Here is a 20,088-nt window from a genome sequence, read left to right on the forward strand (position 1 = left end):
ACATAAAATAAAAATTAGGTAAAGTATGATATCGTTTTATTGTTGTCCCTAATAATTAGAATAACTAAGGGGTCTAGCACAAAGCCGGGGACCCCAGCAGTGATATATTTACTTTCAGAATAGAAGGAACTAACAAAGCCCTTTTCATTTAGATTACTTAGATAATTATTAATACATTTTAGAATCTGACCATTAATTCCGTATTGTTTTAATTTGAATATTAGTCCTTCGTGCTATACTCTATCGAAGGCTTTTGAAATATCACAAAAAACATACATGTTGGGATTTTACTATTAAAAGAATAACAAATTTGATGGTAGATGTCCAGTTATTGATACACAGTCGAATGCTCTAGCAAAAATCCAGACTGATTTTCGTAAATTTATTTATTTGCGTGTAAATGGTTATAGATGTGTTAAACATAACTCTTTCCATATTTTTTCCAGTACAACTAATTAATGTAATCGGTCTATTGTTCGAAGGGATATTTTTATTACCTTTTTTAAAAAGCGGCTTGACAACAGCTGATTTCCAAGAGGCCGGATATATACCTTCAGACAGTGAACGGTTTAATAGAATATTAAGAGGCTTGCAAATAGAGGTTTACATTCTTTTAGCATACGATGACTTACTTCATCTGGGCCTGATGACTTATTAATTACAAGGGATGATAATATATCTCAAAAATTTGAAAAGATTGTAAGACATTATTCGTTTTAGTAATAAAGTTTGGAAGACTTGCATTAGCGGCCTCAATTGTTGATATAGAAACAACATAATCATTCAAACATAGCTTTTTCAGTATCGGAAGAATAGATAAAATCATTTCCATTAATTTCATTATTTAAGGGGGGTATAAGTAAAAACTTTCATTAATGCTTTATACGGATAGCTACAATATCGAGTTTTCTTAAGCAACCTCTGAGTGCTGTTATAAAAATACCGATCTCCGCGCGGTAAGCACTTAAATCATTCATTACCTAAACGGATACAGGCTTAATACTAGTAAGATTCTTTGTTCATAGATTCTTAGGGTAACTAGTTTTATGGGGCGTTTCTTTACACGCGAGCAACTGGGCCGACGATGAGCCCGGGGCGGTACCTATATAGGTCGGAGTCGTTTTTGCCTAGAAATGACGAAGACAGTATTTTAATTAATAACAAATTTATTACGTCCAAAGTATCGCATAAGAATGATGCATGTATTATTACAAATAATTTTAACACAAAAGTTTATAATGCATATCAATTAATACATAATGATAATGTCAAGTTACATGTATCTTATACCATGTTAACAGATCCTACTAACCTCCTACAAATGTAAACTTAAACATACTGTAACATAATGCCTTGTATCGAAAATGAAATTAAAAGACCATTACTTTACTACTAAAACTCTAAAGCATGACAATTTTGTTTGTTTTATGCCAGATATAAATACCAGATACAGATACCACCATTATTAAATAAATAAAATCAACTAACTTTAGATATGCAATGCACAGTCAGAATTTTAATGACGTTGAAAACTTTTAATAGATAGATGGTCCCTTTTTACAGCCTAAAAGATTCCGACAGCACATGAGGACAGACAGTTGTGTTCATTCTGAAACCACAAGACCAATAATCTGAATTTCTTTTTCACAACTCTGTACCACTTTAAAGATAGTGCAAGACCCATCAAATTGTTTTTCAGCTCGTTCAATAAATCCATTATTGAACCTATATTCATCTGTTAAATAATAATATCATTTTTAAACTTATCTATTTTGGCATATGAAATCAAATTTTCCTTCCATTTGGTAATTTTCACAAAATTTGTTTTCACATAAAAAAGACAATTTAACTTAAGCTAGTCTTTTATATCACGGATCGTAATTATAGATCACTGTCAATGATAAATAATTCGAACATGGATTTTTACCTCGTTGGGTTTGAAATCAATAGTTCTCTCATTGATTTTAAATCACCCCCTTTATGTGTCAGTTTACCAAAGTTGCCTTGGTGCGTCGTTAAACAAAACAAAACAAACACACAAAACAAAACAAGTTGAAACTTTGCGTAAGTGAAAAAGTAAAAAGAATTGAAGAAATATTTTGTTATTGAAAACAGATATACTTTTTGAAAAAAGTTGAATTTCAAACCTGATACTTAAATTAATCAACATTGAAAGGTAATGTTTATCAATCATTAAATTTTTTATTGTAGTTAAATTTGTTTTAAAATGTTTTATATATTTATTTCATATTTTGCATAATAATTCGTTCTGAGGCATTTCGGACTTTTATTACAGTCATTAGGTTTTCTATTATAGTCATAAGGTTTTTAACATTTATTTATATGATCATTTTTATTTTTTTTTGTTTATTGTTCCGTATTGTACTGTACCATGAAAATTGCTTGAACCACGACAGCAACGATTTATGCCTTTGTCTCAAGAGAAGAACCCGTCCAGCCAGCACATTTTTGTAGTCAGATCAGGTTATATACTACAGCTGCTGGCTAAGTGTTTATCTTTAAATGCCAAAATTTATAATAGATGGTTCCGCTGTTTGGGCTTCTGCTTGTATCTCCCATCTCCCTTGGGTATCTTTTCGACTGAACCCGACATTTAAAAAAAAATAGTCCCTATATAAATACTGAAAGACCCCGTTTTGTTTTTGTTTTTCGATGGATAATTCAATTTCAGTATCAGTTTTAATAATATGCGATATAAAAACTTACTTTCAAAACAATCAGCATTGTCAAAAATGTAGTATTGATGTTGTATTCAGATTGAATAATTTGCTGATTATATAAAATACTAGTAATGTATTCTAGAACACTTACAATTTGAAACATATCACAGTGCAGGCTTTTAATAACATTTGTTCTCTTTGATAATACAAAATACCTCTTTACAGTAAACGAATTTTCATTGCACAACTTGCACACCAAAATAATAATTTCAATCTCTTTAACGTCATCAATAAATATGATATAGACTTCACATCATCTTAACTTTTCACCGATCAATCTAGTGTCTGTGTCACGTTATCTGAAAATGTATTTCTTAAGTCAAGCTAACTTCATGTGGGTGTGTTCCAAAAGTATTGTCTCAGAGTTTAAAACTCGTTCTTATGAGCAATGCAACAACTTAAATCATTATACATATGAACAATTGTATTATAAAAGATCAACAAACTTAAGTATATTAACTCTTTGTAATTCCCATGTACAATTATAGATAATTGGGTTAAAGTCAGGTATCACATGAGACCTGTTATGCAGTTGCGACCGCAAAATGCAAGTGACGTAAATATATATCATAATGTAATATATTGATATATTTTTATAGTCCATGATAATCATAAATCTTAAGATATTTTGCAGCGTTTCTCATAGTTTTAAAATATGATTAGCATCTACTACGTACATATTATGCATTAACTTAATAATTTATTTGCTGATGGTGATTTATTTGTTGTTCAACATGTTTAAGCAACAACCACCGACACAAAAACTATTTAGCTCCGACAACGGAAAGTGTTTTAAAGTGTCACTGCGAACTCTTTTAGTCCTTAGTGGTCTTACACCCGGTTTAAAGGTCGTTGACTTCTAACCACTTACCCCTCACCGCTGTGGGTTCGAATCCCGAAATGTACGGGGTCTTTGGATTCTTTCATGTGAGGATTCAGTTAGCTTACAGAGCGCCGGTGGTTCAACTTAGGTGCCCGTTCGTGTCTGAAATAATGTACGGAAGGGCACCTGAGGATTTCCTCCACCAGTAATGCTGGAACGTCACCACATGACCTACACTGTGTTGATGTGAGGTAAAACCAAGTCAAACAAACAAACACCCGGTTTTCATCTCATTAAACGGTAGGCCTTAAATCATATCAAATTAAAAAAATTAATCACGTGTCATCACAGCTTGCATATTTTTCATTTTAAAAATGTAGCAACTATTTGCAACAACAACCATCACATTATCGCACGTTATACCGTCTCAAAATAATGTCATCCATACTCAATACACAGCCTGTGCTGCATAAACCACTTCTGGAATACATCATCCAACACTAAGTTGTTAGTCAAGATTATATGCATTAGGTCTTGGTCTTCAATTCATGAAGTGAAATTTAACATTGGACCCATGTGATCTCTCTTTGATACAAATACTTAATATAACTGAAACTGTATTGTAAAACAAACTGAAGCCATGGATTAATGTAATCGAGGCAGTTTTAAAACACTTTCGGATAATTCTTCTATGTATGTTTTCGTTAAAATTGTATATCTTGAACTTTTATCTTGAAATAAAACTACATATACTGCTAAAATGATTTTAACCTATGATAGATAACATGTGTTCAGATAATGCAAGACCAAAGATGATACAGAATATTTGCCTTGACATCTTAATGCTGTGATTGTCATTAACGTTACGTTCCATTTTAATTTGTATAGGCTAATGATGGCAAGCAAATACTATCCACAACAGAAATATTCAGGCAACTTAAACAACGATGGTAAGAATTTCACCACAGATGAAACAAATCAAATCCTTGACGAAGTAAACCAAATTTATAATGAACCTTCAGATAAAGAATTTTGTCTTCCCTCTGCTCAAAAAGGCAATTATGAGAAAGAATTAGAGGAGGAAATACAAAAACTAGATGATGAAGAACAAAGAAGCTGTGCAAGTTGTTCGACACATACCAGAATAACGAGTACAACAATGTTTAAAGCCGGACAACATATTGCTAAACCTGGAGATTATTTAAAAAAATATATTGAAGTTTTCAGGAAGTAGGTATCCCCATATGATCACCACATGATTGTGAAATGTGTTGAAAGTGTTTCAGAGAATAGAGCTAAACTGAAGTTAATTCATTTCAAGAAATCAGACGAGAAAGAAATCAAGATAACTGAATCAACAGAAACCTTTGATTTAAGATACGACGAAGTATACCTTGTTGAATATCGTTTTCCTCTATATTCTCCCAATGAAATTATTAAACGAGCCGAATCAATGCTGCCTAAAGAATGTTCGGAAGACGCCAAATTTAAAAAATATAACTTGCTTACTGGAAATTGCGAACATTTTGCAGTATGGTGCGTAACTGGTCGTAAAGAAAGTATCCAGATTCAGGGTTTGTTCGAAAAAATTAAAGATGGGGCAACATATATTTTCGGACCTACCAGTGCAGTTTCAAAAGGGGTGCAAAAGATTATTCTGAATAGTGTAGATGAAATTGCGGCTGAATTAAAGAAAGCTGTTCCAAGTATTGTTGTTTCTGGGATAGCTGCTGTGTACCTTATTTATTGCGTCATTATGACAGCTGTCAATATCAAATATTATACGGTAGACAAAACGCTTTGTTGGTCTTGTCTAAAGAAGAAGTTGCTAAAATTATGGCTGTCGCTCGTGGTATTTGGAATCACTTCTGGGATTCAACTTATAATTTATACTTTTGCCTTACCATTGATTTCAAGTCCATTAAGAATTCCATTTATGATACTTATTATACTTTTATCTGTCGGACTCCAAATGTCAGTACCTTCACTTATACGCCCTTTACAATCTCCAATATTTGGACATGATATATTCCTGAAAAGTACTGATGAAATAAATGTGGGCGATTTACTGGAGTTGAAGTATTTCAAACTTCCTCACATTATACTTGTGACAGAAGTTCACAGCGAGAAAGTGAGGGCTATCCATTATGCAGCACCGAGCCATCCCTTTGCAAGACGAATAGTTAAGGAAGAGTATTTCAGCATCAACAGTTCTAGTGTCAAAAAGAAATATATGCTGTCAAAATGTTATCCACCCAATGTCGTTGTTGAACGCGCTCGAAAAAGGCTCGGAGAGACAAAATTCAACATGTGGTCAAATAGATCATCTCATCTCTGTAACTGGGCAAAAGTTGATCTACGAGCTGAGTCTGTTTCAGGTGTAGATGATCATTCACTCGACAGACCAAAGTCAAACAACAAAAGCTCATTGAAAGTTTGCAACAGAGAAGTTCACTTGGTAGATGAACTTGAAGAGGGAGACGTAGTGATACTTGACAAGATAAACATGCTTCCATTTTGGGTTTCAGACAAGTTTCCATTTATGTCCCCATTTATGGTTCCATTTATACTTATGAATACATATGTTCAGGGAATTGTTTTGGATATAAAGGGCAATAGAGAGGAAAGCATTACTCTTGAACTCTTGATTCACATAGGTGTACAAGTGTGCAGGGTACGGGTTCATATTGATCTTAAAACGGAACGACTTTTTGTATGTAAATATTTGGAGGGACATTGTAAATCCATGAGAGACAGAGTCACAGCGGCGTTAGAAATGGCAAACAAATGGCAAATATTCTTTACAAACAAAGCATTTGTCGAGGCTTGTGTCATGCGTCACCCGGAATAAATTTACGACTTTCTCAGAAATTGAACATTGAAATAGATTATATAAAATCATCTTTCTAATTTAATCAGACACAGGACAATTAAAAAATTCTAGAAAATAGAAATGATTTAATCTTTTATATATTTTAGATTGATCAAACAAGGAATAAATGACAATCCAATTGTCATACATGTTAAACTACAATGAACGCAAGTTATATCTGTTACAGCGTTTTCAATTTCCTGAGATTTTTCACGAAAAAACAGTGATCTAAGACAGCAATTATTAATACTAATATCAGTTTATACTATAATTATTGTAAAAACAGCCTCGTGTGTTTTCATTCAAAATAAGAAAAAAAACGTACTACCTTTCGTAAAGACATAGAATGTAAGTCGGATGATAATGTTTCCATTTAAAATGCGTTTGCCACTTTAATTAATCATCTGTAAGCCAACGTCAGACGACGCTGGCTATTTCCAAGACAACAAAAAACAAGGATTTTGTAGGGAAACAGAGAAGGAAGACGCAATGATATTTCACATGTCTAATGAGAGAGGATTATTTTCTGAATATCACGTGTAATATAGTAAAAGACTGTTTTATTGTACGACAAGAGAAAATGATAACTACTTCTCGCAAACGTAGAATAAAATCATAGCAGCAAATATATTATTAACATTTTTTCACGTATAACAGATAATAATAGAGTTTTAATTATTAAATGTGTTTGATTTAATGAGTATATGTAACCTTACATATTTTTGGAAATTAAACCATTTAAGCAATGCATGATATATATATATATATTTAAATCATAGTTAGATAATGATTTTATTTATAAATGTTTTCACCTTTATTCATTGAAAAGATAATCATGTACTTGGTTAGTCAGTGTGACTACGGAAGCTCCTCGAATATGACAAAAGAGTCGTTCACTTCAGAATGGGAACCTGAAAAAGGAGGATATAATGGTAATGAATATGTTAATTTATCATTTATATCATGGGCTATAGAGAAATACAGGTTGCAGTAACATTATTGTAAATATAAAATTTAATTATTTATTAAATGACAGGAGGAATTGAAAAATGTTTCTCATATAGTTTAAATAAATAAATAAAAAAGGAACAAAATGTATCATGTTTTAACGTTTTATTGATATAAGAATTTTATTTACCGTTATTGTGTTTTTCATGTAATAAATATATAATAAAAAACTAATATACGTTCTCATTGATGGAAGCTAATCATTCATGGTATTATTATCCGAGTGTATTGTCAACTGCGCTGAAACTAAAGCTCTTGTGTTCCAGTGCCTGTATTGCCATTTTTGTTTTTCATTATTTTCCTTTTTTTAGAATATCTTAGTGGTCCTTATGAGATAGAAAAAAAATGTTAAATCTTATTGTATAAATATTTTAGTCATTTATAGGCTCAATTCTATTAACAATTATTGAATCTGATATTTTCAAAGCGTATTTATATAAAAACTGGACGGTCAAAGTACTTTTTAATTTACAAGATCAACAAAACTTCGGACTGCTCCTGAATTTTGTAGAACGAAGCCAAGAATAGTCAGTCACGCACTCACAATTGGCGATATTGGGTAACATTTTTGATTGATACATATTTCAACCACTCTGACAAGGAACAATCATATAGCACAGTTCAGTTCAGTTTATTAAGCAAATCGGCAGAATAGCATGCCTTTGGTTAATTAAACATTTACAAAGTGAATAATATGACCAAGTCAACATAAACAGATATACAGATGATGCTGCATATTAAAGACGCCGGGAAATGACGTGAACAGTCACAGGTAAGGTACAAAACCAGCCTTGACATATGTTCTCCATTACGGTCGAATATCCGAATCACTGATCATTCGCTAATCTTCATTTTTGGTATATGCTCGTTATTCAATAATAAAGCTGCATATTTTATTGAAAATGGTTGGTATACTTAAAAATGATTAAAGACAAAGACAGAGGTAACAACAAACAAACATATTTTATTTTAATTTATACTAAAAAAACAAGTTTCAAAGAAATTTTATCAAAATTAACTCTTTTTCCCTACTGGTAGCCAAATTTTTAGTCGAAGTACAAGAAGTCTTTAGCTGAAAAATAAGATCGACAAACAACGTTCAAAATCACAGTGGCAAGTAAATCATGTTTGGACCACCCACCCCTACTGCCCTGGGAACCCATACATACAACCCGAAAAAAATAAATAATCACACTTTTAAACTTACTATAAGTACCAAAAAAATACCACCGATAAATTATTATATAAAAAATTTTTCCATATGCTCAAAATAAGTATATGAAAGGTGAAAAGCCACTATATTTCATCTTGCCAAACAATGTGAACACGGTAAAACGTCGTTTCGGCGACTGGGGCGCATTCCGGCGGGAATTTGCTGCATCATTTCATTTAACATCAATAATAAAGAACTTGATTCCACATGCTTATCTAATTCAAGTCATACGATATCACTTCATTCCGATTTTTTGTTCCGCGTATTTAAATGTCGCGCCATTTTTGCAGTACCTACCGGTTGAAATATAGCGACTGATTTCGGACGAGCCAAATTGGACGTCAGCAGATCGAAGCATAAAACACAGGTATAAACCCAACATGGCAACGACAATCAAAAATTACCGTGAAATAGGAAAAAAATCTTATAGAATATTGATATTCGTTAGACTTGAATAAGTAAGCTGTGGGAATTCAGGTTCTTTTTATTGTATTGTTTTATGTTTTATTCATGCAGCTATAAATTGCCGTTTCGTAATGCTTGCCTTCAGTTCGCCGGAATTATCGACTTGAGTTTTTTCCCGTTGTTCCACATGTTTCAAAATGAACATATAAGTAAGGTTAAGCTATAATTCATAGTGGAAACTTTTTTTTATATAATACCCATTTCATCGTGTTTCGTCTTTTTCGTACCTCTATACGTAAGTCCTAAAGTGGAATATTTAAATTTGTTCAGGTTGTAGTAGCGTGTCCAGGGGAGATAGGTCGGGGTGGTCCAAACACGATACTACCACTGTGCGTTAAATGGCGATAAAATTATTTATTTTATTCAAAAACACACAAACAATTCTAGGAGACGGAAAAGTCAAACCATCCCACCTAAATTCTGCTCCTTATGGCGAATCTATATTGGACAAGGCTTTGTTTAATATAAGCTGTCGTCATTTTAAAAAGTTAGCCAGTCAAGACTGTTTAAAGAAAACGAGTTTGGGAATCAAGAAAAAAGTCACATATTACAGGGAATCTAGATCTCTTAAAACAGTCTTCCTTACCAGTCATTGGTTTATAAATAAACATATACATGTATAGCCAAGTAGTGATTTATTCCTATGAAATATGTACATGTTATGTATGCCCTTTTAGGATAAGAGAGAAAATTAATTAAATATACTATTTCTGAAATTGCATTGTAAAAAGATAAAAATAAAATACATTACAATGTAGAAAATTTACCGAAGTACGTAGAGTTCTTGTTGTTTAGAGGATACAATCATTATCATTCCCACGTTCACTTTTTACTGGGGCATGGCACGTTGCTAGGCCCATTTATTAGTGACATAAGAACTTAACAGGCTCCATACAAGGACAGGAGGATACAATTGGACATCTGCAACTCAACAGAATCATCAATCTTTCATCTACAAAAACTAATCAATACGTTCGCCTGAATTTGTTTACTTGTGCTTAAACGCCTATTGCTGTGACATTGTTACATTAGGACATAGTATAGTCAAGTAAATTCATTGGATGAGTGAACGGTTTCCAATGCTTTTTTAAAAAAATTTGTAATATCAGACGAGGTTGCAAGTTAACGTAATGTGAATGAATCAAGTGGATGTTTTTCCCTGACAGTTTTTCATTCGATTTATGTAATATTTAAGAGCGGAGGGTAAATTTTAAGACTACTAAAGCCCTACACATAACAAACGTTACCTTGTTTATGTAACATTACAAATAAGGGGAGCGTACAAAGTCGTTACAAGCAGCTAAGAGGCGAATTGGAGGTCGATTAACAGTCATTTTGGTGCCTCGTGAGACTGGGAGTCCCCATTAGCAGACTAATTTATAGCATTGCTCGGGGGACTAAAAGCGCCGCATATGATAGGGGAGTCCGTTTAATTAAGCTGGTCGTTATGCAGTAAATCGATTATATTTTCACGGGAGAAAATAATGTGTTTGATTCAAAGATGGGATTCATTGGATTGTTATAATACACATATTAAAGAAAGGAAAACTTATTTAATGGAATGTTTCATGAAACTTAAATAATTGCGACATCTTATTGTTATCCACATTCAAAAAGCGGCTAGAAATTAGGAAAACATGGAATTGTTGAAAGGCTCTGTCTCATATGGTACGCCATCGCGCACCTGCTGAATGCTCTCCACTCGGACCATTTTTTTGCAGAGAAATCCGTCGAATCGAAGTAAAATACAATTTCATTATGTAGAATAGTAAGAGTATTAGAGAATCATGTAGCGCACCAAAGAATGGCTATTGTACTTGAGATAATAGTCAAAAAAGTTTATAGATTTATTGCCTGGTTTAGGCCTGAAAAAAGGGATAAGTGTTTTTTGTCGGGGTTTTTTTCTGAATGCTCCCACTCGGACTTTTCGCAAAATGTTTACGAAATAAGGTTGAAAACCTTCTTGAAAATTATTTTCAAAGTACCGGAGCATTAACCGAGTCATGTTTACACATTTTTCTAAATTGGTTTCAAATATTTCTAATCAAAACGTATTGTTTAATTATTTTTAAAAGATTAAACAATTTTATTAAACACAGGATTGCATATTTGTTTACAATTAACTCATAAGCACTTGATGGCAAAATTTTATTTTGATCTTCCACCCGTTGTGACCGACTATTCGCAATGGATTTTATTAACTTATTTATAACACAAACACTTAAATGCCATTTGTTTTAGTTGGTTTGTAGGGATCAACGCTGGTTTCCTGGTAGCTAGACGAGATTGACCCCTATAGCTTTCAGTTTACTGCAAACTTGAGTTGCAAGCACTAACACCATCTGCTTCCCAAAATCTTCTTAGCCCAAGTTGGCATGTCCGCCCGTTCGCTTTTTATGTCCGGAATATAAGTTTGAAACAACAAGAGGTATCAACATGACACTTTGTAAGTAGATAGATCTCATTGAGTACGTGTGCAGTGCACGAGAACTGTAACTCTGTCTTGCCTAATTTTTGAAAAATTGCCTTTTGTTTATTTTTTGTCCGGGACATAACTCTAAACCTATAAGAGGTATTAACATGAAACTTCGTAGGTAGATAGATTTCATTGAGTGGGTATGCAGTGCACAAGAACCGTAACTCTGCCTTGCCTTATACTTGAATTATTGCCCTTTGTTTATTTTTACACTTTGAACTTTGTCAGGGACATAGGACTTTTGTCTAAAACTGTAAGAGGCATCAACATGAAACTTTGCAGATAGATAGATCTCATTGAGAATTTAACTTTATAGATCTTGCTACCTTTTTTATATTCAAATACAGTGCGGTAAATGGAAATAAAGGTCTCTCAGCTAAGATACAACAAATAATAGCCCGTCAAGAGAACTCAGGAACACACTAACTAACTAACTAACTAACTAACTAACTAACTAACTAACTACTAAATAACTAACTAATAATCATACTTTAAATTAATTTACATGCAGTAAAATAAACCATTTATTATGGTAGAAAATCATTGAAGAGTAGGCATGACGTCTTTTAGAGAGTATCATGAATAAAGTAACATTTTATATGAACAAAAAAGTTTTACTCTTTCCTAGTTACTGTAGCACAAAAGCGCTGAAAACTGTTTCCTTGAACGGCTTTCAGCGTTATTAGTTCTTGCTGATGAATGGCTGTCGTTGTTATCATTAAAAAGAGGCGAACGTTACTAAAATTTTGATGACACTCACATTTAAATACCCTATAACTTTAAACATAAAAGCATTTTTGTAGGTATGGTTTTGAATATTTAATGACGAAATGTTTACGTTTAAGAATCGTGTGATAAAAGGATTTTTATTATTTTGAGAAAATATAAGTTTTTGTGACTTAAAAAGAAAAATGCCGCATATCATCGGCTAGTGACGTTATTTTCTGTCAAAATTCACGTCCAGTAAAGCTTGCACAGGGCCTAAACTTTGTTAGCATGCTCCCTTGGATGTTGACTATGAATCCATAACATTTATTTACTCGAACACGGTTGGGATATGTTAAAAATAGATAAATACTTACGTCCGTCAATTGTGTATGTATATACTGGTACAGCTGTCGACATTTGAACTGCTGTCTGCTCATTTGATTGTACGGTATGATGTTATAGTAATCGACACACTATAGAATGGACAGCGGCAGCCGGAAAATATAGCAATCTTTAAACAGAAGCTTCAGAGCAATTACGTCACGTTGAGAGAATCATCGTTCACTCAAGTTACTATTACGTCACAACAGTAAATGATATAGCCCTGGTTAAAGTGGACACGCCTTTTATCCTGAATAGTGACGTCAGTACCGTCTGTCTACCGGACAGAGAACCTCAAGCTGGACAGTACGGATTTGTTACGGGATGGGGAGAGGTTTTAGGTAGGCAATTTATTTAATTTCAGAAAAAAAAAGAAATTTGATAAAACATATTACAATTACAAAACCGGAAAATCAGCTACGCAAGTTTTTTTATAATTGCTTAAATAGATTACATTTAATGTGTATCATCAAATCGATAAATGACATGTGGTTTTAAGACGGGATCCACCGAGGCCCAAAGGTCTAAAAACATAATTATTAAAGTTTGAAATTCTTTCATTTATCAACTAGAGGGTGGGCCGTAAAAAAATATGTAAAAGATAAAAAAGAAATTAACTTGGAATCAAATTGAAAATAGATAACCAGTGCATTTTTATGCCCATTTCTAGTTAAAGGGTATAAAGCTATTATCAATGATATATTTTTATAAAGTTTATAGACAGTAACATTATATTGTTTGCACGGTAATCACGTATTTCAATTCCATTCAAACTATACTGTTAGTAAACCTCTAAATGCCTTTCATGGGAGGGTCTGTGGACTACTAGTGCTTAAGGTGGGTGCCTCTCAAACCAGGGATCATGGGTTCGAGCCCTACTCAGGTCACAATCATGTTTCCTTAAATGACACCAGGTCTAGTTAATTCCAGGAAGCGGACTCGAAAGTGATAAATATAAGTTGCAAGAACTTGTTTCGTAATCGAGCTAAAATAAATATGTTTATATGTTTAATAATGCCTTTCCTGTCTTTAAGGAAATTTTATGTAAGCGAAACTGGATTGCCGAATGGTATATTCTCCAATCGAGCATTCCTACAATGTATATAACTGCTTTAAAAGAACATCATTTTGAAACAGTGTCGAATTACACTCACTTAGACGATATTGTCTTAACGAGCAAGACGCAAACAAAAGTATTGCCTGAAAATATTAAAATAAAACAAATATCTCATATATGGAATCAAAAGACTGGTTAATTGAAAACTGAAAGTAAATGGGAAACCTTACTTCATTGTACTTAATATGGAGTTACCATGGAGTAAAATATGGTGCCACGTTTATGATTATTTTTCTTCATGCAAAGCTGTACAATTTCAGTGGAATTTTTTTACACAATTTTATTTATACAGAACACAAGCTGTCTCTTATGAATTTATTTGACGGTAAATGTTGTATATGTAAATCTCACAGAAAAAAAAATTTGTTTCATCTCTTCTGGGAATTTGATTTTTCAAAGAATGTTTGGACATATGTAATTCAAAAATTTAAGTCCGCTAAAATCTTGTAAAATGATTTTTCAAATTTTCAATCTACTGCACTTTTTGGATCTTTTGAATACGCAATTAATGTAGAAATAAAGACGATTCAGTGACAGAATTTTTAAAATATTTGTAATTTGTATGAATATTACCTTTAATGTATGGAAGGTAACTCAAATGAAATTATAGATTTAATTCATAAAGAGTTAACTTGTCATTTTTCGTTTTTTCGGACAAGTAAATGATACCTTTGCGAAATGTATATTTTTCACATTATCTGTACTGCTTCTTATTTTGTAAGAAATCAAATATATACTTGTATTATTGTATTGCTGATAGGAGGATGCCCCTCGACCCCTAGTATGACAATGACGGAGAAAATAAATGGGGGTACCCCTTAACTGGGCGCCCGAAACTGAAAAAAAAAATAATGCCTTTCCTTTTTAGATAATTTTGCATAATTTGAACTATTTTTCATGACAAACAGATTCAGCAAATAATCTAAAAGTTTGCACATAATTTATTGGTCTAAATCTTTATCAAATGGTACAAAAATTTCGGAAAAGAATGTTTCCAGTCCGGTCACGTCAAATAGCCTCATTGGAGTTTCTTTTATACCAATTGTATCACAGTTTGGGGACCTTTCAGTTGAAAATGTGTCCGAGTTAAATCGTATACATATACATGCACCGTGCGTTAACTGGAGTGCAGGTATTAGTTACCCGCACTCCAGAGTATGCCCATTGATTGGCTCTTTTTTGCTGGGGTTTACTTATTGTGACTGAAGAGAAAGGGAAAGCGACAGAAATGTCATATTTAGATGCTCGTTCATTGGTTACTTTTCTCCGGTGTTTCATATTGTGACAACAGGGAACGTGTTTTTATGTTCGACTATGATACAAACGAGAAAGAACATCAAAACACTCGGCAATCTGATTAGTACTCGGGGGGCTACGCCCCCTCGTACAAATCAGATAGCCTCGTGTTTCGATGCTCTTTCTCTTACATGGACCATTGAATTGAAAATAATTAATGAAATCAACTTATACAGAACCGCTTTTGATTATTTATGTCATACTGTAAAGATTCAACATTAAGAACTTCATTCGAATGTTATCAATAATTGTTTTATAATTCTAAAGGGCAGTACCATTTCAATTCCTTTAAATATATTTAAGGAACGTGTTGCCCGGATGTTCTCAAGCAAGTCATGTTACCTATTGTCCCAAGAAGCGTTTGTATTCAACCTGATCACCTAGGAAACCAGGTGACTGACGAAATGTTCTGTGCCGGATATGAACAGGGTGGTCAAGACGCTTGCCAGGTGAGATTTACTCATTTGTATAACTGGGGCACGTTATTAAACTGAGTTCATTAAACTAAAACAGAATGAAGTTTTAATGTCTCCAAATTCTAAATAAATCACCATGCTATATCAAAATATTGAGTTCTGCTTCAAACGGTGCCATGGGGCTTGAAACAAAGCTTGCACTAACCATCGCACTCTATGGACAGACTCAAACAAACCGACATTGCAATATTGTCAGTTATTTTGCCATGTTGGGCGATCTTTTATGTTTACATTATTTTTATTTTTAAGATTCACCTCAAAAGCTTGAATACTTATTAAATATTTGAAGTGATAATACATGTTGATATTGATAATTTAATTAATTCCAATTCGTTATGAGCTTCGCCAATGTATCACATTAATAATAAAATTAATGTAAATTATAAACTAAATTTATATATCCTTCTCAGAGACTACTTAAGGTGACAACAGACCCTTTCCGTGGTACTCACATAAATGTCATTTAAACCAAGTTATTTTAGTAATAATTGTTATTCATTTAATCTTTGTGCATTAAATGTCGTTGATCATCATAAAAAATAACATATTTGAAAAAAAATGCCTTTGTAAATGATTGATTTTGAATAAAAATCCTAAAATTTTAAATCGTCATATCAAAGTCATTTTTTATTTTTTTGTCATCAAACTTTTGGAAAATAACCATACTTATATTATCTGGGGAACTGTGTCTCAAATTTTTTATATCTTTTCTCAAAAAAATATATCGTAACGTCAAACAAAATATGCGACTTTTTTCAACATACATATTACGTAATTAAAGATAATTAAGTCGCTGATTGAGCAAACAAAAATCCCTGACACGGTTCCCTCCGTAAATGAATTTCCTTTCATGTGCTTTAAACCGCATGTTAATTGCTTGATTATTAAAAAAGTTATGCCGATTCAAAGTTAGTCCGACTCGCATCAAACGAAGTGTCATAAATCGGTTGTTCTCTCTCGGATCCCTACGTTTCACGCTAAATAATTGCATAATACACAAATATCGCACAAGTTGCGGTAACATACTCTAACAACATTTTATGACCCAGTGACATCTGACCAATTAAAAAGCTGCTGATTAATATCAGTTTATAGCCGAAATTTCTTCAATTCTTAACATGATTTACTGTTCGTCTGGTATCTGTCGCACATGTCACGTGACTATCGGTAAAATTTGAGGCACTCAGTGGGGGCAAATGGAACGCATTTGCGCACCGCTAGCGGGGTATTTAATTGTTTCCTACGAGTATTTGAAGTTTATTATTATTATCATCAGCATTATTATTGTATTATACCAGTGTCACTCTGCCTGTGTATTCGTGTATGAAATTCCGTTAAAATATAAAATAAAATAACAAAAAACTGAGCTTCTGACAGTCTTTTAAAGTCCATGGTAGATGTACAAATAAGAACGGGATAGTATATATTTTTTCCACCAAATTGATAATGCTTCACATATTTTAATAGAAATAAAAGGCATTACTCGATCATTATGATGTGGCCTTCTTGACTTCTATTATCATGAATATCGTCTATGCACGGCATAGAGATCCAGTTTCTACCGGGATAGACAATAAATTTCATACTTTGTCCCAGATTTATTAGTACTGTGTCGGATTTACTGGCGAATAATTTATTTTCACTAAGAATATATTTTAATATCTTTTTTTATTCATAGAGAAATAATCATCCTGAGACAATCTAAAATGGTTTAGAAATATGTCAGGGACACCTTACCACAAGTCATATATAAGCGTTCACATAAAAAATGTTGTCTGTTTTTGTTGTTGTTTTACTTCACATTGTTAGAAAACGAGGTTGAATGTAAAGTAAGCCCTTGAATCCGTACAAAAGTCTATCAACTCAATGTTATATATATCAGATTAACGGGATAGACAAATTATTTTCACACATTATGGATATTTTAGCAACTACATTTTTAATCAACCCCGTGGTCGTGCGATTTGCCGCTATGCTTAATTATTTATGTTTCATACATTATGTTACGTACATTGGCCGACAATTTCTTAATTCATAAAAAAGGCTAACTGTTGAGATATTCATAAAAGATGTACGGTAGATGAACGATACATGTATTACGAGAAGTATGGACCAGTATGGACCTGTAATTCACGGATATATGGAACTACCGATTTCCCTCATTGATGCCTCAACAGGGGGCGGAGCGTTATCGATAATCGACAGGTTACGCGAATAGCAGATACAAATAGTATAGGTACCGTTTTAAATCGTTTAAAAACACATTTTTTGGACTAACTGCTTCCAAAATTAAATCACGAATGTGTTCAGAAAAGCTTGATAAATCTACTTAGCAAAAAATCTCATTTTAGGTATTTTCAGTGATAATTGACTCCGTTGTCACCTTAAAGCAGGAAACGTCCGTGGCCGAGTGGTGAAGGTAGTTGACTTTAAACCACTTGTTCCTCACCGCTGTAGGTTCGAATCGTGCCGGGGACTTTTGATTTTATGTCAGGAAGCTTTCCAGCTAGCTTATGGATCGTCGTTGCCTGCTCGTGCCTGAAACATATGCACGGAGGGGAACTTGAGGTATTCCTCCACCAGTTAAGTTGGAAACTCGAATCTCGCCATATGACCTGTATGGTGTTGATGAGATGATACCCACTCCCCCACTCAAAAAAGAAAAGAAAAGAATAGTAATTACTATAATATTAAAAAAACAGAAGTGTTCTTAATAATACGGCGCGATGATTTTAGATCTTAATAGTTTAACTGTTTTGCAGGGTGACAGTGGGGGACCTTTCGTTGTAAAAGAGGCAAATGTTTGGCATATTCACGGAATAACATCATTTGCGTCCCTTTGTGCAGGTAATTTTCATTGTTTATAACATTGTAAAAACAAAACAAAAAAACAGGCGTCGGTGTAGTGGGGTGTGGCGGGTGCTGGAATTTTTTGTTGAAGGTTTTGGGAAGATTTAGGCCGTTTTGACAACGTTTTGTACCTTTAGATTTACAACTGAAATGTCAATAATAAAAATATAAGATTTTGCTTAATTAGATATATTTTTATTATAATTATAAAACAACTCATTAAGACCCACTGTTCTGTTTTCATTTTCAGCACCAAAATCTCCAGGTGTTTATACGAAAGTGTTCAGTTACATCAGTTGGATCAGAGAGAAGATTGCAGCTAATTTTTGAAATGAAACTAGTTTACATTGCATAAACCATTTTGACATAAATGTACTTAATACTTTATCTTAATTAAATTGCCCGCCCAATCGGAACATCTCGGCTATTATCGATAATAACCTCGGAGTTAATGCGGATTGAAAGTAGTTCTACCACGTGGTCTAGATGTTTAAAAAACAGAGTGTCCAGTCAATTGATTTATACGATTGTACATGTTTGACATACAAATTTCGATTTTGCTAAAATTATGACTGAACATATGTCTGACAATCACAATCAATTCAAAAATGCCACTAATGTACAATTATAATCAAATCCAAATTAATGTAAACAGGTAGACATTTTGTACTTTATGATTCTTTAACCATAATAATAAATATGTAATGTGCTATTTACGGTTTTATCTGTAATTTCATTTACTTAAGGTGGACTTATACTCGATTCATTGTTATAAATTTTGTTTTCAAGTCCTAGCATTAAAGATATATGAGCCGCGTCACGACAAAACCAACGTAATGTCTGATCAGGATCCATGCTGTTGGCTTACAAACCCTATTACAAGTAGAGAAACTGATAGCTAACAGCATAAGTCCTGATCATATTATGTTTGAAAATATTGATGATTTTGCTACACTGTCTTTTTGTAAATATAAATTCAATATGTTTTGACTTAACACAGTAGGTATTTATGTTTTAAACTCTACACACTAGGAGGCTGCAATGTCAATATATAATAGTGTCATTAAAATAAACTGGCAGTTTTTTTAAGAAAAGATAGTTATAATGCAAACAAATGTTTGTATACGGCCATATGAAAATAAAAAAAATTAAACAACGAATTCGTTACACAGCAAACTTCGAGAAAACTTCATAAATGTACAGTAGCTGTGTAAATAAGCTACATAAAACATGATTATCAAAAGCTACGTTACTTCAAGACGTTTTTGATGAATTCTGTTCTGTTAATAGACAAAATGAATATATCTTTTTTAACAGTAACACGTAGGTTTTATAAATATAAGTGTGGGTCAATTTAGATGCACCCCATGCCGCCGGTCTAAACAGAAACTTAAAAATGGATGTAAAGTGAATGAAATAGTTAGTTATACACCACTAGGCAACAAATAGCAAGAATCTTTGGCATCCAATTACCATTTTCAAACGTGATTTGAAAATGAGAAAGATCTGAGCTAGATGGATTCCACTAACATCAATATAATTATAATGAATGCCTTTCCATTAAACTTAGATTTTGATATATACGTATTCTTACTTATTTTCGATAAAGTAGGTATTCCATTCAAGCTTTAAATACCTTTATCTTCTGTAATACATAAATCA

General features: G+C 32.9%; 2 protein-coding genes across 2 annotated transcripts; both read left to right on the top strand.

The window, feature by feature from the left end:
* The first annotated feature begins 4,461 nt into the window (after window positions 1-4,461).
* LOC132759422 (uncharacterized) lies at window positions 4,462-7,516 on the top strand. The gene has a single exon (XM_060751188.1). It carries the CDS (start codon window positions 4,820-4,822, stop codon window positions 6,413-6,415), a length of 1,596 nt encoding a protein of 531 aa, XP_060607171.1. The 5' UTR covers window positions 4,462-4,819; the 3' UTR covers window positions 6,416-7,516.
* Window positions 7,314-19,138, top strand: LOC132759411 (serine protease 1-like). The gene is made up of 5 exons (XM_060751177.1): window positions 7,314-7,368; window positions 12,822-13,028; window positions 15,404-15,549; window positions 18,339-18,423; window positions 18,677-19,138. Exons 1-5 carry the CDS (start codon window positions 7,314-7,316, stop codon window positions 18,754-18,756), a joined length of 573 nt encoding a protein of 190 aa, XP_060607160.1. The 3' UTR covers window positions 18,757-19,138.
* Window positions 19,139-20,088: the final 950 nt, after the last annotated feature.

The sequence above is a fragment of the Ruditapes philippinarum genome, unplaced genomic scaffold, assembly GCF_026571515.1.
Source record: "Ruditapes philippinarum isolate M1 unplaced genomic scaffold, ASM2657151v2 ctg4621_1_1_1_1, whole genome shotgun sequence".
Classification (NCBI taxonomy): Eukaryota; Metazoa; Mollusca; class Bivalvia; order Venerida; family Veneridae; genus Ruditapes; species Ruditapes philippinarum.